The sequence below is a fragment of the Scyliorhinus torazame genome, chromosome 9 (genome assembly GCF_047496885.1).
Source record: "Scyliorhinus torazame isolate Kashiwa2021f chromosome 9, sScyTor2.1, whole genome shotgun sequence".
Taxonomy (NCBI): domain Eukaryota; kingdom Metazoa; phylum Chordata; class Chondrichthyes; order Carcharhiniformes; family Scyliorhinidae; genus Scyliorhinus; species Scyliorhinus torazame.
The window spans coordinates 227,044,590-227,071,888 of NC_092715.1; the positions used below are offsets into that span (position 1 = coordinate 227,044,590).

Sequence of the window (27,299 nt, forward strand, 5' to 3'; positions counted from 1 at the left end):
TTCTTGCACCATTTCTCTCGCCACATATTAACATTAACCTACTTCATCTTACTGTTTCTTTCCCACTGGTATGTAGCAACAGAAATAATTTAGAGTTTATAACTTTTAAGCTCCTGCTCATTAACTTCCTCCCTTGATTCTGAAACTCTTGACTGCAGGACCACAGCCCTCATTCTTCAGTTTACTTGGTTCCAATATGGACCACAGCTTCCGTCTGTTTATCTTCTCCCTGCAAAATGCTCTGCTCTCATTCTGTGGAATCCTTTTACCTTTGCACCAGGGAGTCAATACACCATGCAAGCCTTGCATAGCTCCCCTGACTAACATTTACATCAAATTTATACGGGCTACAAAATAAATATTTGGCTTCATCAAAAGAAAACATCAAACAGCAGTCTTTCCATGTTCTCTAATGACCTGTAAATACAACAAACTGACAGTGACAGTTGTTTCAATGACAGAATTTTAATGAATTGCAACTGTATTGCCATCTGTTTAATGATTGCATGTATTTATATATCTAATCAGTGACTTCACTAGCTTTAATGGAAGCCTGGAGTTTTACCATTTGAACATAATTTTAATTCTGGTCTGGATATTGCATTGTCACAGACCTGCAAACAAAAAAAACTTTCTCAATAAAAAATATACGTGCAAAACAAGTTGATGACCATTCTGTTGCATTATACAAATGTTACAACTCTGGCTCGTAGTTAGTTCCTTCCTTATTAAAGTCTGATATTAAAACAGACAACAACTGTCCTGATTCAGCTGATGCCATACGTATGCCGCTTTCCTTCAAATCCATTTGCAAAAGAAACAGCCACAGTTGGCTACAATTATATCTAAATGCATGGGACTTTGCAGAGTACAACAATCAAATCCAAGGTACATATCAAAATGGAAAAGGGAATATTGATGTGAAAACTGCTGACTGCACTTATCAGCTATGTCTCAGTGTTGGGAGCACTTTTTCCTCTAAACTATAAGGTTCTGGGCTCAAGCTCCACTCAAGTGCTGGAGTGCAAAAGTCAATGCTGACACTCCAGCGCAGTATTGAGGGAGTACTGCACTGTTGGTGGTGCCATTTATCAGGGAAGACGTCCAATTGATACCTTATCTGCCTGCTAGGGTGAACGTACGAGATCCCACAGCACTAAGTAAGCAATAACAGGAGAGTTAATCCTGGTGCCCTGGACAATATTTATTCCTCAATCAACATTCTACAAAGCATAGTATATACTTATTATTACATTTCTGTTTGTGGAGTTTGAGCGCAAATTGGGTGCAGTACATCCTAAATTAGAGTTTTTCAAAGTCCAGGTCGCGACTCACGGGTGGATGTCGGCGCTTCCACAGTGGTCTGGTTGTGGAACAAGTGCCCAAAGGCCGCTACCAGTTTTTACATTGAGAATGGTGGCTGCTGCTGCCTTTAAATGAAAATAAATGAGGTGTGTGAAGTCTTCCAGCCAGAAGCAGCAGCAGAGAGCAGATCAGCAAGCCCTGCATGTACACTTGACACCAAACGCCTTGTATATGCTTTTAGCATCAAATCACAGACATCTTCCAGCTATTGGCAACAGGACTGCAAGGATGGATTGTTTTCCTAAAAGTAAGAGATGGCCAGAGACTCAAATAGGCAGTGTCCCTGCAGGATCTCACAACATAATCTGCTGGAGGCTGCTCAGGAGAGTCTCAGGCAGGACTGAGCAGTGCTAGTGTTAGCTCCGAAAAGAGATCCAGGCCCTCTGGTCAACAACTTACAAAGAAGAAACTTAACTCGGGAGAAAATAGCAGTATAAAGATGATTCCTTGAGGTCTGTTTATGTCAATTGTGCAAATAAGGATACAAAGCCCATGTGTGTTAGATGCAGGGAAGTACTGGCAAATGAGAGAAGTTTCAGATTTTGAAAGAGAAGTGGTGGGTGAAAAATTCCTTTTGAGGTGGAGACACCAAAGTCAGTTATTAACTTGGAGCTGGCTCGAAACAATGCTGCTATAGCTGATGTGTAATGCCCCATTAAAAACATGTCTAAAGCCCATGAGGTCGTCAGCATTCTGGAGTTGCACCTCCCAGGAGTCTCCACTACTGAGTAAAACACGCATTTTGTTGCTATTGTGCTTCACGACAACCTACATGTGCGAGGTTGGATTTTCTGTTTTCATAAAGATGAAAACGGCACAAAGGAACTGGCAGTCTGCACCTGATATGTGCATTGTCCTCTCCTCTTTTGAACCCGATTAAAGTGAGATAAAGAGGACCAAGCAGCGTCCTCTTTCACATTTAAGGTAAGCAACATGGCATGTGTCACAAAGGTCTGCCGATGTGGGTCCCAAAGGTCGGCCGGTTGGCAAAAGTGGGTCCATGCAAAAAAAGTTTGAAAAGAAGTCCTAAGTGACCTGTGACTGCACTTCAATGAGTCCTTCTCTCTAATAAAAACAAAAAACTGTACCGGCTAGATATTTGCATTTAATAGAAAATGCTGAAAAAATTTAGCAAGTCTGGCAGCATCTGTGGAGACTTAACTAGAGAGTTAGAGTAAATAAAGTTTAATTCGACTTCTTTATACAGCAAATGGCAGAACCCTTGAGAGTATTGACAGGCAGAGGGACCTGGGTGTACAGGTCCACAGGCCACTGAAAGTGGCAAAGCAGGTGGAGAAGGTGACCAAGGCGGCATATGGCATGCTTGCCTTCATCGGCCGGGGCATCAAGTATAAAAATTGATGAGTCATGCTGCAGCTGAGAGAACCTTAGTTAGGCCACATTTGGAATAGTGTTCAATTCTGGTCGCCAACACTACCAGTAGGATGTGGAGGCTTTGGAGAGGTTACAGGATGTTGCCTGGTATGGAGGGCATTAGCTATAAGAGAGGTCGGATAAACATGGTTTGTTAGAACTATGGGACGTTGCAGGGCAACTTGATAGGAGTCTACAAAATGATGAAGGACATGGACAGAGCGGATAGTCAGAAGCTTTTTCCCCAGGATGGAAGAGTCAATTACTGGGGGACATAGGTTTAAGGTGCGAGGGGTAAATTTGAGAGGAGATGCGAGAGGGGAGTTTTTTTTGTTGTTTTTGTTTTTTTTTTAAACAGAGGGTAGTGGGTGCCTGGAACATGCTGCCGGAGGCGGTGGCAGCAAGTACAATAGTGACATTCAAGGGGTGACTTGACAAATGCATGAATAGGATGAGAATAGAAGCGCCCAGGAAGTATAGAAGGTTTTAGGTTAGACGCAGGCTTGGAAGGCTGAAGGGCCTGTTCCTGTGCTGTACTTTCCTTTGTTCTATGTTCAGACCTGAAGAGGAGTCACATTGTACTGCAAACGTTAACTTTTTCACTTTCACTTTCCACAAATTCCTTGGTTTCTGTGGATATTAGCACTCCTTTCCCTTGGCTTCTGTGGCTATAACTTATCTTTCATTCCCTCACCCCACACTATAAATATCTCCCATTTTCTATGTCTGGATACAGAACTGGCTAGGTCATAGAAGGCAGAGAGTAGCAATGGAAGGATGCTTTTCTAATTGGAGGGCTGTGACCAGTGGTGTTCCACAGGGATCAGTGCTGGGACCTTTGCTCTTTGTAGTATATATAAATGATTTGGAGGAAAATGTAACTGGTCTGATTAGTAAGTTTGCAGACGACAAAGGTTGGTGGAATTGTGGATAACGATGAGGACTGTCAGAGGATACAGCAGGATTTAGATTGTTTGGAGACTTGGGCGGAGAGATGGCAGATGGAGTTTAATCCGGACAAATGTGAGGTAATGCATTTTGGAAGGTCTAATGCAGGTAGGGAATATACAGTGAATGGTAGAACCCTCAAGAGTATTGAAAGTCAAAGAGATCTAGGAGTACAGGTCCACAGGTCATTGAAAGGGGCAACACAGGTGGAGAAGGTAGTCAAGAAGGCATACGGCATGCTTGCCTTCATTGGCCGGGGCATTGAGTATAAGAATTGGCAAGTCATGTTGCAGCTGTATAGAACCTTAGTTAGGCCACACTTGGAGTATAGTGTTCAATTCTGGTCGCCACACTACCAGAAGGATGTGGAGGCTTTAGAGAGGGTGCAGAAGAGATTTACCAGAATGTTGCCTGGTATGGAGGGCATTAGCTATGAGGAGCGGTTGAATAAACTCGGTTTGTTCTCACTGGAACGAAGGAGGTTGAGGGGCGACCTGATAAAGGTCTACAAAATTATGAGGGACATAGACAGAGTGGATAGTCAGAGGCTTTTCCCCGGGGTAGAGGGGTCAATTACTAGGGGGCATAGGTTTAAGGTGAGAGGGGCAAGGTTTAGAGTAGATGTACGAGGCAAGTTTTTTACACAGAGGGTAGTGGGTGCCTGGAACTCACTACCGGAGGTGGTGGTGGAAGCAGGGACGATAGTGACATTTAAGGGGCATCTTGACAAATACATGAATAGGATGGGAATAGAGGGATACGGACCCAGGAAGTGTAGAAGATTGTAGTTTAGTCGGGCAGCATGGTCGGCGCGGGCTTGGAGGGCCAAAGGGCCTGTTCCTGTGCTGTACATTTCTTTGTTCTTTGTTTGTTTGTTTTTATTTCCGACAAAGGGTCATCTGGACTCAAAACGTTAGCTTTTTTCTCTCCCTACAGATGTTGCCAGACCTGCTGAGATTTTCCAGCATTTCATCTTTTGGTTACAGATTCTAGTATCCGCAGTAATTTGCTTTCATCGGAATATTACTGTGGAGAGATTTAATAGAATTCAAATTCAAGAAAGGGTTGACAAGCAAAAAACTGTTTTCAGTGGCAGCTGTGTCATTAACCAGAGGACACGCATGCATTTATGATAATTGGCAAAGAGTCAGAATCGACTTGAAGATTTTTTTTGTTTGTTTGTTTTACACATGAGCCACTTTGAACTGGAACACAATGTTTGAAATATTGGTGGAGCAGATTCAATATAACATGCAAAAAAAAGAGAATAAATGAATAACTGAAGGAACAAAATCATAGGAATATTGGGAAAGAACATGGGAATGGGGTTAATTGGATAGCTCTACCAAAGAGCCAGCATCAATCTTTAATGCAGCTCAGGTGACTGCAGAAGACAAAAATACATTGAAATATATCTATTCTGTTGTGCAGAGTTTGGACACACTAACCTTACCTGCCATCATCTTCTGTGCCTCATAAGGTTCCATGTAACCATTATTTTCTACTTCTCGCTTTCTGATAATTTTATTCTTCAACTCATTTTTGGCATCAAATGGGTCAGAGTAGTCATCTCTAATGGCAACCTGAAACAATCAAAAAGTGATTCAAATTATTAGCATATCTGTAACTGATATGGCAGAACTGCCATGGGCAGAATATAGAACATACAGTGCAGAAGGAGGCCATTCGGCCCATCGAGTCTGCACCGACCCACTTAAGCCCTCACTTCCACCCTATCCCCATAACCCAATAACCCCTCCTAACCTTTTTGGACACCAAGGACAATTTAGCATAGCCAATCCACCCAACCTGCACGTCTTTGGACTGTGGGAAAAACCGGAGCACACGGGAGGAAACCCACGCAGACACAAGGAGAACGTGCAGACTGCGCACAGTGGCCCAGCAGGGAATCAAACCTGGGACCCTGGCGCTGTGAAGCCACAGTGCTATCAACCTGTGCTACCGTGCTGCCCAGTTAAATTCATATAGTGCCTTCAATGAAGTAAAACTTTCCGCAATGTTTCACAAAAATAAAAACAGATGGAAGGCAGAGGTGGGAGTGGTGCAGTGGTATTCTCACTGGACTGGAAACCCAGAGACCCAGTGTCATGGAGCTGGGTTCAAATCCCAATATTTAAATTTGAATGTAATTAAATATCTGGAATCAAAAGTCTAATGATGATTTCTGGACCTGGACTGACTCAGTGACTGTTGTGGGGCTAACACCGGCATCACATGTCTGACACAAAAGCAAAATGGGTAAGGGGGCCAATCCATGGCTTACAAAGGAAATTAGAAATGGTATCCGATCCAAGGAAGCATACATTGGCCAAGAAGAAGAATAGGTCTGAGGATTGGTAGCAGTTTAGAATTCAGCAAAGACAGACGAAGGGATTGATTAAGAAGGGGAAAGCACAGTACGAAAGGAAGCTTGCAGGGAACATAAAGACTGATACTAACAGTTTCTATAGATATGTGAAGAGAAAGAGATTGGGAAAAAGAAATGTAGGCCCCCTACGGACAGAAACAGGGGAATGCATAATAAGGGCTAAAGGAATGGCTGAGCAATTGAATACATACTTTGGTTCTGTCTTCACAAAAGAGCACACAAATCAAATACCAGAAATGTTGAAGAATGAAAGGTTTAGTGAGAGGGAAGAACTGAGGGATATCAACATTAGTAGAGAAATGGTGCTGGGAAAATTGATGGGATTAAAGGCGGATAAATCGCCAGAGCCTGAGAATCTGCATCCCAGGGTGCTTAAGGAAGTAGCTCTGGAAATAGTGGATGCATTGGTGGTCATCTTTTGTGATTCTATAGACTCTGGAACAGTCCTTGCAGATTGGAGGGTAGCTCACATCACTCCAATATTCAAAAAGGGAGGTAGAGAGAAAGCAGGTAATTATTGGCCAGTAAGCCTAACATTGGTAGTGAGGAAAATTCTTGAATCCATTATCAAGGACTTTATGGCGGAACACTTTATAGCAGAGAAAGCAGTGGCAGGATCAATCAGAGTCAGCATGGATTTATGAAGGGGAAGTTATGCTTGAAAAATCTGTTGAAGATGTAACCAGTACAGTTGACAAGGGAGAGCCAGTTGATGTGGTATATTTGGACGTTCAGAAGGCTTTAGACAAAGTCCCGCATAAAAGATCATTGTGCAAAATTGGGATTGTGGGAAATGTATTGAGGTGGATAGAAAACTAGTTAGCTGAGAGGAAACAAAGAGTAAGAATTAATGGGTCCTTTTCAAATTGGCAGGCAGTAACTAGTGGGGTGCCACAGAGATTGGTGCTGGGACCCCAACTATTCACAATGTATATTAATGATTTGGATGAAGGAACAAAATGTAACATCTCAAAGTTTGCAGATGATACCAAGTTAGGTGGGAGGGTGAACTGTGACGAGGATGTAGGCATCCTCAGGACAGGTTGGCGAGTGGGCAAATCAATGGGAGATGCAGTATAATTTGGACAAGTCTGAGGTTATTCACTTTGGAAGCAAAAACAGGAAGGTAGATTACTACCCGAATGGAGATTGCTATTTGGTGTGTAATCGGTGCATGCCGCGATTTCGGCAGCAGAAACTATTCTCCACCCAATTGCATTTCCAGATTCCACCGGAGAATCCTGCCCCGTACCTTTTACTTGTTTGGGAAAAATATCGAGGAACAGAGTCATAGGACTGACAATTAGCTTTTCACAATCAGGGAAAAATTCTATTAAGCATGAAAAGTTTGATTATAATACAATGCTCCTGAACTTCATTTATCTTCACAAATGTGTATAAATTGCAGGGACCATACAGGTTGCACAATATATCTTGCGCTAGAATGTTGTTGGTAAATACAGCCCCTGTAACCCACCAGGATAAATGTAGCCATACAAAATCCCACTCTGAAATCAAGTGGTAGATTCCACCCAATCTTCCTAAATCCCCCAACTGTCAAACAAATGTTTCCAAACTCCACTCTCAAAAACACATGCTTCAAAATCTCTCAGCTTTCAGAGTAAGAATCTTCCAGGCTTTCCAATTCTCCTTTCAGTATTCCTTTGTTTTGAATTGCCACGTGCATCTAAACTTCCACACAAACCTTAAGGTACTCGGTTCCTACTGTTTCAAAGACCGGAAATAAGGACAGCAAACCCTACAATTGCTTCAGGTATGTGGCTTTTCTCCAGCCAACCTCATCAGCTCTGCTCTTCCCAAATTTGACATACCTTCAACCAACAGTAACCAACTGTTCCAATTGCAGTTCCTCTTTGTTCCTTTTTATTTCAATATTCCTGGCAATTTCTCATCATTCTCAGGTTTTTAAACAAACTGTCCTTTAGTTTCAGGGACTTGCACATTACTCCATTGTTTGGCTTTCCCACTTCCAGCAGGGCTCTGAGAGCTGTTCATTCTCGAGCTTCCTAGCTCCAACTGCTTTTTTCAGTTAAACCCAACAATCACGTTCCCTGGTTGCGAAGCAACATCTCATTCTTTCCCAAGCTCTTGTTTACTTCACCCATTATAAACACTCAGCACAATAGAGACGGTTTGAACTGAAACCAAAAATCCCATACCTACGGATAGCTTCGATTTACATGAATCTAAGAGTTTTACCCTTTCTTACACAAAAAAGACTAAATTGAATTCACTTAAATCTAAACCTTGTTTCTAATATTTAAGAAGACAAGGATACAAATAACATTGCTTCCTGACACTGTCCTTACCTCATCATGTGACTTCAGCCCACAGAAATGAACAAGAACAAAGATAGTTACAGCACAGGAAGGGACCCTTCGACCCTCCAAGCCTGCACTGACAATGCTGCCCTTCTAACCTAAAACCTTCTACACTTCTGGGGCCTTTATCCCTCTATTCCCATGCTAATCGTGTATTTGTCAAGACGCCCTTTAAACATCACTATCGTACCTGCTTCCACCACCTCCTCCAGCAGAGAGTTCCAGGCACCCACTACCCTGTGTAAAAGAAATTCCCTCGCACATCTCCTCTAAACCTTGCCCCTCACACCTTAAACCCAAGTCCTCTAGTAATTCGACCCTGAGAAAGGTTTCTGACTATCCACTCTATCCATGCCCCTCAATTTTGTAGACCTCTACCAGGTCACCCTTCAACTTTTGTTGTTCCAGTGAGAACAAAGAGTTTATTCAGCCTCTCCTCATAACTAATGACCTTCATAGCCCAGGCAACATAATGGTAAACCTTTTCTCTAAAGCCTCCACATCCTTCTGATAGTGCGGCGACCACAATTAAAACAGTATAGTGCGGCGACCACAATTAAAACAGTATATTCCAAGTGTGGCTTAACTAAGGTTCTATACAGTTGCAGCATGACTTGCCAATTTTTATACTCAATGCCCCTTCTGATGAAGGCAAGCATGTCCTATGCCTTCTTGACTACCTGCGTTGCCACTCTGTGACATGTGGACCTGTACACCCAGATCCCTCTGCCGGTCAATACTCTTAAGGGTTCTGCTATTTACTGTATATTTCCCACCTGTACCACACCTTCCAAATGCAATACCTTACCAACAGGTAGACGAGGGTAGAGCAGTTGATGTGGTGTATATGGATTTCAGTAAAGCGTTTGATAAGGTTCCCCACGGTAGGCTATTGCAGAAAATACGGAGGCTGGGGATTGAGGGTGATTTAGAGATGTGGATCAGAAATTGGCTAGCTGAAAGAAGGTGGTGGTTGATGGGAAATGTTCAGAATGGAGTTCAGTTACAAGTGGCGTACCACAAGGATCTGTTCTGGGGCCGTTGCTGTTTGTCATTTTTATCAACGACCTAGAAGAGGGCGCAGAAGGGTGGGTGAGTAAATTTGCAGACGATACTAAAGTCGGTGGTGTTGTCGACAGTGCAGAAGGATGTCGCAGGTTACAGAGGGACATAGATAAGCTGCAGAGCTGGGCTGAGAGGTGGCTAATGGAGTTTAATGTAGAGAAGTGTGAGGTGATTCACTTTGGAAGGAATAACAGCAATGCGGAATATTTGGCTAACGGTAAAGTTCTTGGAAGTGTGGATGAGCAGAGGGATCTAGGTGTCCATGTACATAGATCCCTGAAAGTTGCCACCCAGGTTGATAGGGTTGTGAAGAAGGCCTATGGAGTGTTGGCCTTTATTGGTAGAGGGATTGAGTTCCGGAGTCATGAGGTCATGTTGCAACTGTACAAAACTCTGGTATGGCCGCATTTGGAGTATTGCGTACAGTTCTGGTCACCGCATTATAGGAAGGACGTGGAGGCTTTGGAGCAGGTGCAGAGAGATTCACCAGGATGTTGCCTGGTATGGAGGGAAAATCTTATGAGGAAAGGCTGATGGACTTGAGGTTGTTTTCGTTGGAGAGAAGAAGGTTAAGAGGAGACTTAATAGAGGCATACAAAATGATCAGGGGGTTGGATAGGGTGGACAGTGAGAGCCTTCTCCCGCAGATGGAAATGGCTGGCACGAGGGGACATAGCTTTAAACTGAGGGGTAATAGATATAGGACAGAGGTGAGAGGTAGGTTCTTTACGCAAAAGAGTGGTGAGGCCGTGGAATGCCCTACCTGCAACAGTAGTGAACTCACCAACATTGAGGGCATTTAAAAGTTTATTGGATAAACATATGGATGATAATGGCATAGTGTAGGTTAGATGGCTTTTGTTTCGGTGCAACATCGTGGGCCGAAGGGCCTGTACTGCGCTGTATCGTTCTACGTTCTATGTTCTTACATGTTTCTAGATTGAACTCCATTGGACATCTCTCTGCCCAAGTCTCCAACCGATCTGTATCCAGTGGTATTCTGTGACAGACTCCATTGCTGTCCGCAGTTCCATTCACCTTTGTATCCTGCGCAAAGTTACTAATCAGACCAGTTACATTTTCCTCCAAATCATTTATCTATATATATTACAAATAGCAAAGATCCCAGCACTGATCCCTGTGGAACACTACTAGTCACAGCCTTCCATGAGGAAAAGCACCCTGTCTTCTATGACCCAAGTCTTACAACACTAAGTTAAAGTCCAACAGGTTTGTTTCAAATCACTAGCTTTCGGAGCACTGCTCCTTCCTCAGGTGAATCCACATCAATTCTATGACTGAGTCAGTTCTGTATCGATCTTGCCATTACCTCGATTCCACTCGTCTTCACTTTCTGTACCAGTCTGCAATGAGGAACCTTATCAAAAGTCTTACTGAAGTCCATGTAGATGACATCCACTGCCCTACCTTCATCAATCATCGTCTTTGTTTGTATGGTTTAGGAAGTTAGTGTGATGAAATGTTTGAGTGAGTGTAGTTTATTGAGGATACTTAGAGGTTCCGATTTTCTTGTTTTGTAATGTTTGACATAGCGCCCCTCAGAATTGTCAGTTAAAAATTTTTGCATAGTTATGGTCAGTGTAGAGGCCATAGAAGAGTGCTCGCCGGGTCAGGGAATGAAGAACAATACAGTTATGTGATCCTTCACGCTTTGCGTTAGGATCACAAGGAGGGATGTGTAGCCACCTGGGTTGGCTAAGTCCCGATCTAAAATGGAGAACAGCAAAGGCTGAAGGGAAATTCAGCCAACACAGGCAGAAACGAGCAGGTGCAAGTTACTGTGTATTAAACTCTGCAAAAGCCCAGACAGCATCGATACATGCAGCCATCTGCATAATAATATAGCAGTCATCTACATACTAATGAGCGATCCCCGGGAACAATCGCAATATTTGGGACAAACGAAGCAAAGCCAGACTCCCCGGCGCCAGCAGGAGCCAACACTAAAGAGGTTAACAAACACCTCATCGATCAGGGAACCGCTCCAGTATTGGAGAAATCGAACCAAGCGATCGGAACGAAGTCCAATCACTTGGTACCAGGTATAGGGTCCACCCCGAAAGGCGGAAAGCCCCTGGCGACTATAAAGTTAAGCCCCCAAGTTCAAATCGTTCTTCTTCACCGGGTCACTCAGCAACGCGAACCAACCCTTGACCGTGACCGGTTCAACTGCCGCCGATATCCAGCAAGTCTCAAGTCAATGCTCGCTACGAGATAGGCGCTCCTAGCTACCAGTCCGTACCAACTCCGAATCCCACAGACTCAGAACCCGAACGAAAAGCCACTTGTTCCCCTGATCTGGTGAGCCAGTCCGAAGCGAAGTATAGGCCTGTTCGTTGTAGAAGTAGCTTAGAAATAGACAGCAGATAGTTCAGGCTCCAATGAACCCTGTAACCACCCACCGCACAGCCACATCGGACGATACGGAATTTCTGTACACGACCCCCTTAACAGTGACCCAATTACAGGACGCGTGCGATAAAATCAAACTGTTCCTCCCCACCTCAGACCCCCACCACTTCTTTGCCAGAGTGAAGCAGCAGGCGACCATGTATGGCCTGGCCGAGCATGAGCACGTAAAACTCAGTTTTGATTTTAGACCCGTCGGTCGTAGCAGCCCTTCCCGACCCACAGAATGTAGGAGGAGGCACCCTTGCAGAAATGCATACCTGGACGCGATCGGGTATAACCGGGGTGACCCCGTAGATGGCCTCAATAAATGCAGGCAAAAGAAAACCGAGCACCCCACAGCGTTTGTTGGACACCTGTGGATCCACTTTGCAGCTGTTTTTGGAGACTTAGACCGCGCCCATTTGTCCCCAGACAACATGACCAAATGGACTTCTCGCATGCCACAGAAACAGGACAAAAAGCTTGTGCGAATTATGATCCCTCAGAGGAGGCTCACAATGAGAAATGGGTCGTAAAAAGATTGTCCCGCACCTGGGAGCAGTCTGTACAAAACAAACCCGCAGTTAAAAATCCCGAAGAAAAGCAGGCAGAAACAGACATACAAGCCGTTAAAACACACCAGAACCCCGCATGGGTAAATGAAAGCAAGAACAGCCCCTCACAAAAGTCACAGGAGTGTTACAACTGTGGCCATTTAGGACACTTTGCAAGAGAATGCAATGCCCCACGAAAGCCACGGAGAGCCCAGCAGACAGGCACTCTAAGTAAGAATAAGACAGAGCCCATACATAGTGTGAGCACCCGTTCAGATCAGACGGACCTGAACGGAACGGACTGACTGTGTTCGGGCTCCCCCAGTTGGGTCTGCGACACCCTTTGGGATAGGTCCGGACGACCGGTAGTCGCAGCGAAAATACGGGGACAGCCCATCGAGTTTTTGTGGGACACAGGAGGGTCCCGCACCACAATAAATTCCTCCACCATGTTTCAAAAGGACACGTGGCCCACTACAGCCATTATCACCCTCAGCGGCTTTACAGGCCACTCACAGCAGGGACACATCACAGCCCCTGTACCCATTCAAATCGGCAACATCACCACCAAGCACCCCGTAGTTTTAATTGACCTGCCCCACACAGCACAACACATTCTGGGAATCGATTTCCCACAACCTATCATTTGATCCAGTCAACCAGTGTGTCTGGAAAATGGCAAAATCGGCAAGAGCCCCCGCAACGCTCACAATAGGAGAATACGCCAACAAAATTAGCGCAGTATGCGGATTTTGGTTTAACCCGACGACAATTAGCACGGACAAGCAGGTTAGGGCAGTTTTACAGAAGAACAGGACAGCATTCGCGACTCACAAGCGCGACTGTGGCCGGATGACTGTTTCAGTACAAATCACAGGACCTGACCCTAGACCCCAAAAACAGTATGGATTTTCCCAAGGGGCAGAGGGAGAAAACGCAAAAGTAATTGACAGCTTATTAGAGCAGGGCGTACACAGATCAGTAGCCTCCACTAATAATGCCCCGATTTGGCCAGTGAGAAAGCCCGATGGATCATGGCGACTGACCATCAATTACCGGGAACTCAACAAAATTACCCCCGCAGCAGCCCCCTCAGTAGCCACAAGTCCCGAGACCATGCTCAAGCAGGGACTCAATTCCCAATACTTTACGGTTTTGGATAACAGTAATGGATTCTGGTCCATTCCATTGGCAAAGGCGTGCCAGTACAACTTTGCCTCCACCTTTAAAAATCAACAGGACACATGAACATGCCTTCCACAAGGATTCCACAACTCCCCCTCCATTTTCCACCAACAGCTGGCAAATGGTTTATCAAAATTTTCTCGCCCCGAATGTCTGGTCCAGTACGTAGACGACCTTCTACTGCAGACAGACACCAAGGAAGAGCACATTGAGCTTCTGTTCCGAACTCCTAGGAGTCCTACAAGCAGTTGGATGCAAAGTTAACTCCAAAAATGCCCAGATTCTGGAAAATAAGGTGATATATTTAGGTACAATCATCACACATGGTAAACGCGAGATCGAGCACAAAAGGATTGACTCTATTGCTAAATTGACCCGTCCCCAGAACGTTTCAGCCCTCCGGTCGTTTTTAGGACTGGTTGGCTACTGCTGAAACTACATTGACGGGTTCGCCAGCAAGGCAGCACCCCTCTCAGACCTCCTAAAGAAAGGAGCTCCCTGGGAATGGCTTCCTCAGCATACGGATGCTGTGGATGCGTTGAAAGGTGCACTCATAGCAGCCCCCGCACGACAAGTTCCAGACCCGCTTTCCCCCTATGCAATAGAGGTAGCAAGCACAGACCGCACCCTTTCGGCCGTGCTCCTTCAGGAACGGCACGAACAGTTCAGGCCCGTGGCTTACGCCTCCAGAGTTTTAGGTGCTGTGGAGCAGAGATTTTCAGCCTGTGAAAGGCACCTGCTCGCAGTATTCTGGGCAGTACAGTATTTTTCGTACATAACCGGACTAAACCCCATCACAATCCTCACAGAACACACCCCCACCCAAATTTTACTGGACGGACGACTCAAGGACGGTACAGTTAGTCAGATTAGAGCAGCTAGATGGACCCTTCTTTTGCAGGGACGGGACATCACTGTTAAAAGGACAAAGACCCACATAACTTACAGTACCCCGGAGCCCCCCCATGAATGTGAAATTATATCTCCACACCACAACACAGGCCCCTTTATTGCTAAAACATCCCCCAGAAAGATAGGTAGTTCACCCCAGAGCCCCAAGCACATGGACATGTGTGAGCCCATAAAGATATATGTGGATGGATCTTCCACAATATTAGAAGGGAAGCGCATAACAGGATGCGGTATTTATGTGGAGGACATGCAGGGACGCGCCCTAGAAGAAATAGCAATAAAACTTCCAGGACATTTGGCGCGCAGGCAGCAGAACCTGCGGCCATCGCATACATAGTGGAACACCCAGATTCCTTCCCCAGCCCAGCAGACATATATTCGGACAGCCTCTATGTCTTCAACAGCCTTACGGAATTCCTACCCCTGTGGAAAGCAAGAGGATTTGATTCCGCAGACGGAAAACCCCTCCCCTCAGCCCCATTACTCCGTCACATTTGAGAGAGCACAGAACAGGACTTTTGGAATAGTCAAAGTTCGTAGTCACTATCGTTCCTCCCCCCGGAAATGTAAAAGCCGACGCACTGGCTAAAGCAGGTTCCAGGCATGGATATTTTTGGATACCCCCCCAAAAGCGCACCAGTGAATGCAGTTCAGGTCTCGCAGACTAGTATTGCAGGTTTAGTGCAGGCCCAGAAGCAGGACAGCAATCTCAGGGAGATTTTAAAATGAAACTATCCAGCACCCTACGAGAGGTTTAAAAATGCTCTGACCACACATGATGGTGTGGTGTTAAAAGACACCCTTTGTGGTTCCTGAACAGGACAGGAATCAACTGATTTGTTTATTCCATGACGGTCATGGACATCAGGGAATCGATCCCACTAAAGCCCACCTCAGGCAGCTCTGCTGGTGGCCGAGTTTAAAGGACGATGTAAATCACTACATTGAGAATTGCCTCATCTGTGCCCAGAACAAGCCGGACAGATACGCCAAAAAGGCTCAGCTCAGTCACACCCGACCCGTTAATGGCCCCTGGACTAACCTCCAGATTGATTATCTAGGACCATTGGCCCCTTGCAGGAATGGTTATAAGTATGTACTCATTGTGATAGACACGTTTACCAAATGGGTGCAAGCATTCCCATCCAGAACAAACAAGGCAAAGACCACAGCCAAGATTTTAAACCACCACATCTTTACGAGATGGGGACTCCCCCGCAGCATTGAATCCGACCAAGGTTCCCATTTTACGGGACGTGTCATGAAGAACATCCTCACGATATTTGGCATTACCCAAAAATTCCACATTGCATACCACCCTCAGTCAAGTGGTATCGTGGAGCGCATGAATTGGACCCTAAAATCAACCCTCAGAAAAATGGTCCAGCAAAACAACACCACTTGGGATTCGGTCCTCCCGTTTGCGCTGGTGTTTCTGCGAAACACGGTTTCCACATCCACAGGTTACACCCCACACACCCTCATGACCGGACGCCCCATGAAAGGCACAGAATTTTTATTAGGATTAGATTTGACCAGCCCCAAAGTGACGGCCCTCACAGACGAAAACGCAGTCAAACAATTAGTGGAGGATGTTAAAACGGCTCAACTAGCAGCCGCAGTGAAATTGGGCACAAGAAAGAAACAGAGCAAGGCCTGTTTCGATAAGACAGTGCATGCAACTGAGTTCAGTGTAGGACAGCAAGCCATGCTCTCCGTATACAACCCCAGCACATTCCTGTCACCAAAGTATTCGGGTCCATACTCCATTGCGGACAAAGTCAGCCCTTCCGTCTACAAAATAAAATACCCCAATGGAAAGACTGCGTGGTTCCATATCAACCAGCTGAAGGCAGATGAAACAGTCTAACCACGTACACCTCATCATGCTTGACGCAGCAGACCACGCCCCGCCCACAGCCAACGTAACCCTATCCTCCCCCAACAAGTCCAGCCCAGCCACGGACTCAACCACAACTCCACCCCCGAAATAGACACTCTGCCCCAGAACGCCCACAGACTACAGCAGCAGCGACAGCGACTCAGACAATAGCCACAGCACGCCACCCTACTATCCCCATACATCAGGCCCCACACCCAGCGAATCTGACCACGATTAGAGGGATCCCTTCACAATCACTTTCCTAAACAAACCCCATCACCGACCTACAATGACGACCCCGATTCCGTCCCCACATACACTCGAGAGTTTGGCATCCGGGAGAAGATGACGACCTTGAGTCTGACTCCCAAAACGAGAACCCCTTTGCGACCCTGTTCACAACCGATAACTGAGGTGTCCAGATGATGTTTTAAAAGGAACTGCTTGGGAGAAAACGGTGTGCTTTCTGATGGAACCTGCAGCATGTTTGATGTTGTTTGTATTTGTACTGTTAAATGCTGTATGTCAGAACGGAAATTGTTTTTTCCACGGCCCCATGACACCACCCTTCTGACGCCCACTGGCAGTCAGAGCAACTAGTTTGGCCAGACGCTAGTTCAGCGGAACTGGTTTGTCCGCAGAGACTTGTTAATGTCCCAGACACCAGTTCAGAGGAACTCGTCTGTCGACGGAAACACAGACCCCCGTTCGTAATTGCTCTTCTGGTTCGAGGGAAGAACCAATACGGCAGCCCCCCACTATGACTACATTTCTTGCCCATTCTGGTCGGTTGCTAAGGCAGTGGAGAAACGGCATTGGGACCCGCCCTGCCTGGGAACCCCCCCCCCTCTGGTCAGCTACGCTCAGGTAGGGCACACACTGCATTGGTCGCCGTCCTACCCGGGAACTCCATCCAAATCGTACCCGTCGCGGCCCATACGCAACTCATTTCGTCAAGTTTTGTTCAAAAAGTTCTCTTTTGTTTTCAGGTGACCCTTAGGTTGCCAACCTTATGCTATTTACATCCTCAAACATTTGGATGGTAAATCGCACAGTCTGCGAGATGGCTCGCACTGGTTCATTATTTGTAGGTGTGTCTTGTCCTGAAAATCGGTTTTTGAAAAAAAAAAAGTGAGGGAATCACACATAGTGACCAATTATAAAGGGAGGAAATGGCACTAAAGGACAGACAGGCTATCATACGCAATATTAAACCAAGATGGTAACAGACACTATGCTTGATCCCACCAGAGTCGCCAGTAATATGTTGCTAACTTTTGGCTGGTTCAATTAGCTCTGTTTTATAACCTTTGCTCTCGAGTCGCCAGGTATCTTTATGATACGGCCACGAGGTTCAAGTTCAAGTAATGATCAATAACTCAATACACCGATTAGTAAGATTCAAATCAATACACATTTATTATACACAGTAAATCACTACTCTTGCATAAACTCTACTTTCTAGGCTATTTCTATAACTAACAGGCCTGTACTTAGCTTCGGACTGGCCCACCAGGTCAGGGGAAGAAATGGCCTTTCGTTCGGGTTCTGAGTCTGCGGGATTCGGAGTTGGTACGGATTGGTAGCTAGGAGTGCCTATCACGTAGCGAGCGTTGACTTAAAACTTACTGGACAGCGGCAGTTGAACCGGTCACGGTCAAGGGTTGGTTCGCGTTGCTGAGTGACCCGGTGAAGAAGAACGATTTGATCTTGGGGGGCTTAACTTTATAGTCCCTAGGGGCTTCCCGCCTTTCGGGGCGGACCCTGTACCTGGTACCAAGTGATTGGACTTCGTTCCAATCGCTTGGTTCGATTTCTCCAATACTGGAGCGGTTCCCTGATCGATGGGTGGTCTTGAGGTGTTCGTTAACCTCTTTTGTGTTGGTTCCTGCTGGCGCCGGGGAGTCTGGCTTTGCTTAGTTTGTCCCAAATATTGCGATTGTTCCCGGGGATCGCTCATTAGTATGTAGAATGACTGCTATATTATTATGCAGATGGCTGCTTTTATCGATGCTGTCTGGGCTTTTGCAGAGTTTAATACACAGTAACTTGCACCTGCTCGTTTCTGCCTGTGTTGGCTGAATTTCCCTTCAGCCTTTGCTGTACTCCATTTTAAAATCGGGACTTGGCCAATCCAGGTGGCTACAGTGGTCAGGAACCTGGCATGGCAGCTGCAGACTGTGTCCAGCGCCGTCAGTAAGGCGTGAGCCATGCTGTTGGTTGGTGGGGGGGGGGGGGGGGGGGGTGAGGGGGCACTATCTGGCAGGTTGGGTCCGCGCATGCCCGCTGCAGGTTGTTACCTTGTGCATGCGCAGCCATGGACCTGGCAATTCTTTGGCCGTTTATTTCGTGGAGGCTGGACAGTTTACGTGGCACAGCTGCTAACACCTTACCGGTCGGAGGATCAGTGCTGGGGCTGCGCGATTTTTCCCACGTAAAACCGTCACGGATCCTCTTCACATAGCCTAAAAATCGGAGAATCCAGCCCATGACTGGGCCGGGCAGCACAAGTGGCCACCAATGTGGCTTCACAGCGCCAGGGTCCCAGGTTCAATTTCCCGCAGGCTCACTGTCTCTGTGGAGTCTGCACATTCTCCCCGTGTCTGCGTGGGTTTCCTCCGTTCCTCTGGGTTCTCTGGTTTCCTCCCACAAGTCCAAAGACGTGCAGGTTAGGTGGATTGGCCATGATAAATTGGCCTTAGTGTCCAACAAGTTCAGAAGGAGTTATTGGGTTATGGGGATAGGGTGGAAGTGAGGGCTTAAGTGGGTCGGTGCAGACTCGATGGACTGAGGGCCTCCTTCTGCGCTGTATGTTCTATGTTCTATGACCTCCCCTTCACAAAAACATGCTGCCTCTCATTAATACATCCACTTGCTTCCAAATGTAAATCCTGTCTCGAAGAATCCTTTCAATAATTTCCCTACCACGGATGCAAGGCTTGTAATTTCCTGGATTATCCTTACTACCCTTCTTAAACAAAGCAACAGCATTAGCTGTTCTCCAGTGCTCTGAGACCTCACCAGTTGCCAGTGAGGATACAAAGATTCCGATTAAGCCACAGCAATTCCCTCCCTCAGTATTCTGGGGTAGATCCCATCAGGTCCTGGGTACTTATCTACCTTAATGTTTTTCAAGACGCCCAACACCTCCTCCTTTTTGATCTCAACATGACCCAAACTAGCTACACACCCTTCTCCAGACTCATCATCCACAAGGTCCTTCTCTTCGTTGAATACTGATGAAAAGTGTTCATTTAGGACCTCGTCCATTTCCTCTGGCTCCATGCATAGATTCCCTCCCCTGTACTTGAATGGGCCAACCCATTCCCTGGATGCCCTTTTGCTCTTTATATACACACACGTATAAAAAGTCTCGTTAGCCCTTTTGACTCAAGTTACTTCCTACTTTCCTTGAATTCCTTCATCTGTTCCCAGCCTTCAAGCCCTTAGAAATGCATCCATTTTCTTTTGGACTAGGCTCACAATATCCCTAGTCATCCACGATTCCTGAAACTTGCCATATTTATTCTTCTTCCTCACAGGAATATGCTGGTCCTGAATTCCTATCAATTGACATTTAAAAGCCTCCCACATGGCAGATACTGATTTCCCCTCAAACATCCACCCCCATCTAGATTCTTCAGTTCCTGCCTAATATTGTTATAATTAGCCTTCCCCCAATTTAGCACCTTCACCTTTTAACATTAATAAACTTTTATTGTTTCAAGTAGACTTAGTTACTGTGAAAAGCCCGTAGTCGCCACATTCCGGCGCATGTTCGGGTGCACAGAGGGAGAATTCAGAATGTCCAAATTACCTAACAGCACATCTTTCAGGACCTGTGGGAAGAAACCGGAGAACCTGAGGAAACCCATGCAGACACAGGGAGAACGTGCAGGCTCCACACAGACAGTGACCCAAGCCAGGAATCGAACCTGGGACCCTGGAGATGTGAAGGAACAGTGCTACCCACTGTGCTACAACCGGACATAGTCATACTCACAGATACTCTCATCTTACAGACAATGTCCCAGGCACCACTATCACCATTCCTGGGTATGTCCTGTCTCACTGGCAGGAAAGACTCAGCAGAGGTGGCGGCACAATGGTATACAGTCGGGAGAGAGTTGCCGTGAGAGTCCTCAACATCAGCTCTGGACCCCATGAAATCTCATGGCTTCAGGTTAAACATCAGCTGATGAATCAGTACTCTATGTTAAACACCACTTGGAGGAAGCACTGAGGGTGACAAGGTGCAGAATATGCACTGGGTGGGGGACTTCAATGTCCATCACAAAGAGTGGCTCGGTAGTACCATCACAGACCGAGCTGGCCGGACCCTAAAAGACTTAACTGCTAGACTGGGACTGCAGCAAGTGATGAGGGAATCAACAAGAGGGAAAAGCATACTTGACCTCATCCTCACCAATCTGCCTGCTGCAGATGCATCGAGTAACTCACCCCCTGACCCCCCCCCCCCCCACCCACAAAAGACTGTCCACCATCGACAAGGCTCAAGTAGGGCAGCACGGTAGCCTTGTGGATAGCACAATTGCTTCACAGCTCCAGGGTCCCAGGTTCGATTCCAGTTTGGGTCACTGTCTGTGTGGAGTCTGCACATCCTCCCCGTGTGTGCGTGGGTTTCCTCCGGGTGCTCCGGTTTCCTCCCACAGTCCAAAGATGTGCAGGTTAGGTGGATTGGCCATGATAAATTGCCCTTAGTGTCCAAAATTGCCCTTAGTGTTGGATGGGGTTACTGGGTTATGGGGATAGGGTGGCGGTGTTGACCTTGGGTAGGGTGCTCTTTCCAAGAGCCGGTGCAGACTCGATGGGCCGAATGGCCTCCTTCTGCACTGTAAATTCTATGATAATCTATGATCTATGATCTATGATAAAGTCAGGAGTGTAATGGAATACTCTTCGCTTGACTGGATGAGTGCAGCACCAAAAACACTCAGGAGGCTCAACACCATCCAGGAGAAAGCAGCCAGTTGATTGCACACTCTTCCACAAATATTTAAACCCTCCACCACTGACGGACAGCTGCAGCAGTGTGCATCATCTACAAGATTAGCAGGGGCTGTTTAGCCCAGCGCTAAAGTCGCTGGCTTTGAAAGAAGACCAAGGCATGCCAGTAGCACGGTTCAATTCCCATAACAGCCTCCCTGAACAGGCACCGGAATGTTGCTACTAGGGGCTTTTCACAGTAACTTCATTGAAGCCTACTTGTGACAATAAGCGATTTTCATTTCATTTTCATTTCAGATTGACTACATTAACTCGCCAGGTTCCTTAGGCAGCATCTTCCAAACCGATGACCACCTGGAAGGACAAGAGCAGCAGGTACCTGGGAACACCACCACCTGGAAGTTCCCCTCCAAGTCACTCACCACCTTAACTTGGAAGTATATTGCCTCTCCTTCACTGTCGCGGAGGAAAAATCCTGGAACTCTGCCCTCCCCTGACAGCAGTGGGTGTACCTACACCTCATGGACTGCAGCTGTTCAAGAAGGCAACTCACAAAGCCTTCTGTAGGGCAACTAGAAATGGAAAATAAATGGTGGCCTAACCAGTGACACCCACATCCCGTAAATATAGTAATCTCGGACCACGCACCACACTACGTGGATGTGAGGTCACAGACATGCCGGCCCAAAGCCCCCCATGGAGACTTGGCACAGCCTTCCTCGCCAACAAGGCGTTCTGTAAGAAAATGTCACAAGCCATCAACTGATATGGAACCTCAAAATTAAAATTATCTTTATTATTGTCACAAGTAGGCTTACATTAAACACTGCAATGAAGTTACTGTGAAAATGCCCTAGTCGCCACATTCCAGCGCCGGTTTGGGAACACCCGAGGGCGAACTCAGAATGTCCAGTTCACGTAGTAAGCACGTCTTTTGGGACTTGTGGTAGGAAACCAGAGCACCTGGAGGAAATCCACACCATCACAGGGAGAACATGCAGAATCCGCACAGTCACCCAAGCCAGAATCGAACCTGGACCTTGGCGCTGTGAAGTAACAGTGCTAACCACTGTGCCACCAGAATGGGGATGTCTCACCCGTCACATACTGGGAGACACTGAAGGTGGTGATAAGGGAGATAAATAATAGTGTACAAGGCTCTCAGGGACAGGAAGGAGAGGATGGCTAGGCAGCATCTGATCAGCTTCACATTGGAGGTGGATTGGTGGTACTCCAAGGCCTTGACTGTGGAACTACTGGTGGGGATGAGAAAATGACAAATGGAATTTGATCTGCTCTCCACCGGGAAAGCAGTGAACCAGCTCCGCCAGACTTGGGGAACTTTCTACGAGCTTGGCTCACAAAGCAGGCAGCCACGAGCAAAATATAGGGATGGCAAACTAGTCGCTGCACCAGACGAGATCAATGAAGCCTTAGCGACTTTCTACAAAGAACTGTACACCTCTGAGCCCCGGGAGGGGGTGAAGTGGTTCCTCAATGGGCTAGACATACCAGTCATGGGGGAGGAAAAGCGAGAGGGCCTGGAAGCACCATTTGAACTGGGGAAAGTCATGGAGAGTATTATCTCCCTGCAGTCGATGAAGGCACCGTGGTCCAGACGGATTCCCAGTGGATTTCGGCAAAAGATTGGCGCCAGCACTGTCCGCACATCTGCAGGAGATGTTCAACGACTTGCTATTGAGGGGGACCCAACTGGCCACGCTGGCACAGGTTTCGATATCGCCGATCCCTAAAAAAACTAAGATCCAGCAGAGTGCGGGTCAAGCAGACCCATCTCACTCCTAAACACTGATGCCAAAGTCCTTTCAAAGGCCCTGGCGAGTTGCACGCCAGAGGTAGTCGCGGAAGATCAGACGGGCTTTGTCAAGGGCAGACAACTACCAGTTAACATCAGGCACCTGCTGAACGTGATCATATTTTATTCAATTTCAAAAGTATTTTGTACTACGGAGGCAAACGATTACAAAGAGTGCATTTTTCACATGGACAAAATCCTAATGTTTTCTTTATTACTCCCTCCTGTTTTGTGCTGATACCCTTGCATTCATACAGATTTTATGATGAACATCACTAAATTTGCTGACAATTCTATTATTTGTTTTGCAAGGTTCGAACAACATTCAAGCCAACGGGATTTGACCGCACATTTGCGGTTCCCACCATGTAATATGGGAATCCCATTACCATATACTTAGTCAAGTCTCCCCAGCTCTGGCCGCACATCTGCAGGAGATGTTCAATGACTTGCTATTGAGAGGGATCCAACTGGCCATGCTGGCACAGGCCTCGATATCACTGATCCCTAAAAAGAACCAAGATCCAGCAGAGTGCGGGTCAAACATCTCACTCTTAAACATCGCTCCCCATGTAGGGATATACCCTCACCTCTGCCGGCATTATGTCACGTTGAACCTGTTTGCAACAGGTTTTGTAAAAGGGGAATAACAACAGAAAATTCTGGATAAACTCAGTAGGTATGGCAGCATTGGTGACGAGAGGAGAGTTTAAAAAAAATATTTTTATTGCAATTTGTACAGATCTTACCGAAGGTGATTATCATGTATTTAAATATGCATAGTTCCTTCACAGGAAAGAGATCCACCCATTTTCCTGTGAAGAGATGCACAGTCAAAGAGATCCACCCTCCCTCTCTTCACCCCCCTTGTTTTAGGTATTCCCTTGATATCTTGGTCTATTTTGCCTTATTTGCTTGTGCTAGCCTCGGCAGGGCCCTGGGCCTTGTTAAGGGTTGTTAGGCTGTATGTTGATATGGATTTTACTGCTGGGGAGGGGCCTGTTGGTACCCCTCCCCGTACTGGGCGGTTCGACATTAGTCAGCCTCCATTCTGATCTACGACCCTTTATCTCTACCACAGTGCCCTGTCTTTGTGGCCTTGTACTTGGTCCTTGTTCAGTCCACTCCGACCTCCCCTCTCACTACCCTCCCCCTCCCTTCTTTTCTCCCTCTTCCTGTTCTTTGGGGTCTTGGAGGCCCCTGTGCTCCCTGCCCACTCTCCTCGCTCTATAGGCTTATCAGATAAGTCCTGGAACAAATTGGTGAATGGCTTCCACATTTTGTGGAAGCACTCCTCCAACCCTCGGATGGTGAAATTGATTCTCTCCAGGTGGAGAAATTCTGACAAGATCGGCCAGCCAGCCTGCAGCTGTGGGTGGTGCTGCTCATCACCAGCCAAGCAGGATTCTTCGGCAGGTGATTAGGGAAGCAAAGGTAAGGGCATCGGCCCCCTTTTCCATGAATAATTTTGGCTGGTCTGATACCCCAAAGTCTGCCACTTTTGGGCTCCACTCCACCCTCACCCCCACAACCTTGAACATTGCTTCAAAGAAGGCTGTCCAGAACCTGACCAATCTGGGGCATGCCCCAAGCATGTGGGTGTGGTTGGCCAGGTCTCCCCGGCACTGTTCACATTTGTACTCCACCTCCAGAATGCACCAGCTCATTTGGCTTTTGGGTAGGTGAGCTCTGAGGCTGTTTAGCACAGGGCTAAATCGCTGGCTTTGAAAGCAGACCAAGGCAGGCCAGCAGCACGGTTCGATTCCCGTAACAGCCTCCCCAAACAGGCGCCGGAAAGTGGCGACTAGGGGCTTTTCACAGTAACTTCATTTGAAGCCTACTTGTGACAGTAAGCGATTTTCATTTCATTTTTTTTTCTGTGCACCACTTTCGTATTACCCGTGTAACTTTGCGATGACCGCGCTCAGCTGCTCCCCCACCTTCAGTTTTGGCCGGTGTGACCGATGGGTCCTGTTGATCTCCGGTGGGTTGGGGAAGCTGTCTCTCCCCCATCAGGTTCCCCAGCACCTAGTCCACGTAGTCTGTAGGGTCCCTGTTTTCAGTTCCTTCTGGCAGGCGCACTATCCTGATGTTCTGGAGTCTCGACTGCTTTTCGTAGTCCTCCACGGCAATAGTACGGTCACTATGGTCCACTGAGGCTTTCTCCAGTTCCTTTATCTTGTTCTCCAGAGCCTTTAGCCTCTTTCCTATTTTGTCAAGGGCCATCTGTATGGTGGCCAGTGCTACTATCACTGCCACCTTGATTTCAGTCTTTACCTCCTCTTTCAGTTACCTTGTGAGGAATGTCTTCCATCCATTTTCTGGCAGTGGGGGCAGGAAACGTGATTTACAGGTCACTGGGGGTTGCCAGGGAATCCCTGCCTTGTGGGTCCGCTGACCAGCTCGCTCGATGCTCCGGTTCTTTACCGCCGTTTCTGGTGTCTCTGCAGCCTCTGAAACTGCGGCCTCTGAAACTGCTGCTTCCTGGCATCTCCAGAACCTAGGACTTGGCCCCTCACTCTGCAACTGATTTTTTTGATTTGATTTATTTTGTCACATGCACCGAAGCACAATGAAAAGTATTTTTCTGCGTCCGAGGGAACGTGCACAGTAGAGAAAAAGAAGAATCAATAGAGAACATTGACAAATGGTATATCGACAAACAGTGATTGGTTACAGTGCGGAACAAGGGGCCAAACAAAGCAAATACATGAGCAAGAGCAGCACAGGGCTTCGTGAATAGTGTTCTTCCAGGGAACAGATCAGTCCGAGGGGGAGTCGTTGAGGTGATTTTGTAGCTGTGGGGAAGAAGCTGTTCCTATATTTGGATGTGCGGGTCTTCAGACGTCTGTACCTTCCGCCTGATGGAAATGTCCAGAAGAAGGCAATGCCTGGGTGGGAGAGGTCTCTGATGATACGGTCTCCTTCCTGAGGCAGCGGGAGGTGTAGACAGAATCAATGTGGGGGTGGCAAGCTTGTGTGATGCGTTGGGCTGAGTTCACCACACTCTGCAGTTTCTTGCGATCTTGGACTGAGCAGTTGCCATACTAGGCTGTGATGCAGCCGGATAGGATGCTCTCTATCGCACATCTGTAGAAGTTTGAGAGAGTCGATGCAGATATGCCAAATTTCTTCAGCTTCCGTAGGAAGTAGAGACATTGTTGGGCTTTCTTGATTGTTGCATCAACGGAAGTGGAACAGGACAAACGGTTGGTGATTGATTACCCGCAGGAACTTAAAGCGATCGACCATCTCCACTTCGGAGCCATTGATGCAGACGGGAGTGTGTGTCGTGCTACGCGTCAAGTCGATGGATCAGTTCCTTGGTCTCTCCGACATAGAGGAAGTTTTCGGTATACCATGCAACCTATTGAATTATCTCCCTCCTGTAGTCTGATTCATCGTTGTTTGGCCACCACAGTCATATCATCCGCAAACTCATAGATTGAGTTGGAATTAAATTTTGCCACAAAGTCATGAGTGTATAGGGAGTACAGGACAGAGCACACATCCTTGCAGGGCCCCGGTGTTGAGAACTATTATGGAAAAGGTGCTATTGCCTATCCTGACAGATTGTGATCTGTTGGTGAGGAAGTCAAGGATCCAGCTGCACAGGGGGGGGGGGGGGGGGGGGGGCAAGTCCAAGATTGCAGAGTTTGGTTATTCGTCTTGTCAGGATAATGGTGTTGAAGGCGGAGCTGTAGTCGATGAACAGCTGTCTTACATAGGTGTCCTTGTTGTCGAGGTGTTCGAGTGTTGATTGTAGAGCCAGGGAGATAGCATCTGCTGTGGACCAGTTGTGGTGATAGGCAAACTGCAGTGATCGAGACCGTCTGGGAGGCTGGCAGTGATCCGACTCATGACTAGCCGCTCAAAGCATTTCATGATAACAGGTTCTTTAAGCAAAGAGTAGTGAGGCCGTGGAATGCCCTACCTGCTACAGTAGTGAACTCGCCAACATTGAGGGCATTTAAAAGTTTATTAGATAAACATATGGATGATAATGGCATAGTGTAGGTTAGATGGCTTTTGTTTCGGTGCAACATCGTGGGCCGAAGGGCCTGTACTGCGCTGTATTGTTCTATGT

General features: G+C 46.9%; 1 protein-coding gene across 2 annotated transcripts in view; it reads right to left on the bottom strand.

Annotated features, from left to right (window-relative positions):
- The window catches only part of LOC140429753 (SH2 domain-containing adapter protein B-like), a 199,460-nt gene that overhangs the window by 137,884 nt on the left and 34,277 nt on the right, over positions 1 to 27,299 (bottom strand). For both annotated transcript variants that reach the window (XM_072517125.1, XM_072517126.1), the window contains exon 2: positions 5,141 to 5,270. In XM_072517125.1, coding sequence (XP_072373226.1) covers positions 5,141 to 5,270 — 130 coding nt within the window. The remainder of the gene's footprint in view (positions 1 to 5,140; positions 5,271 to 27,299) is intronic.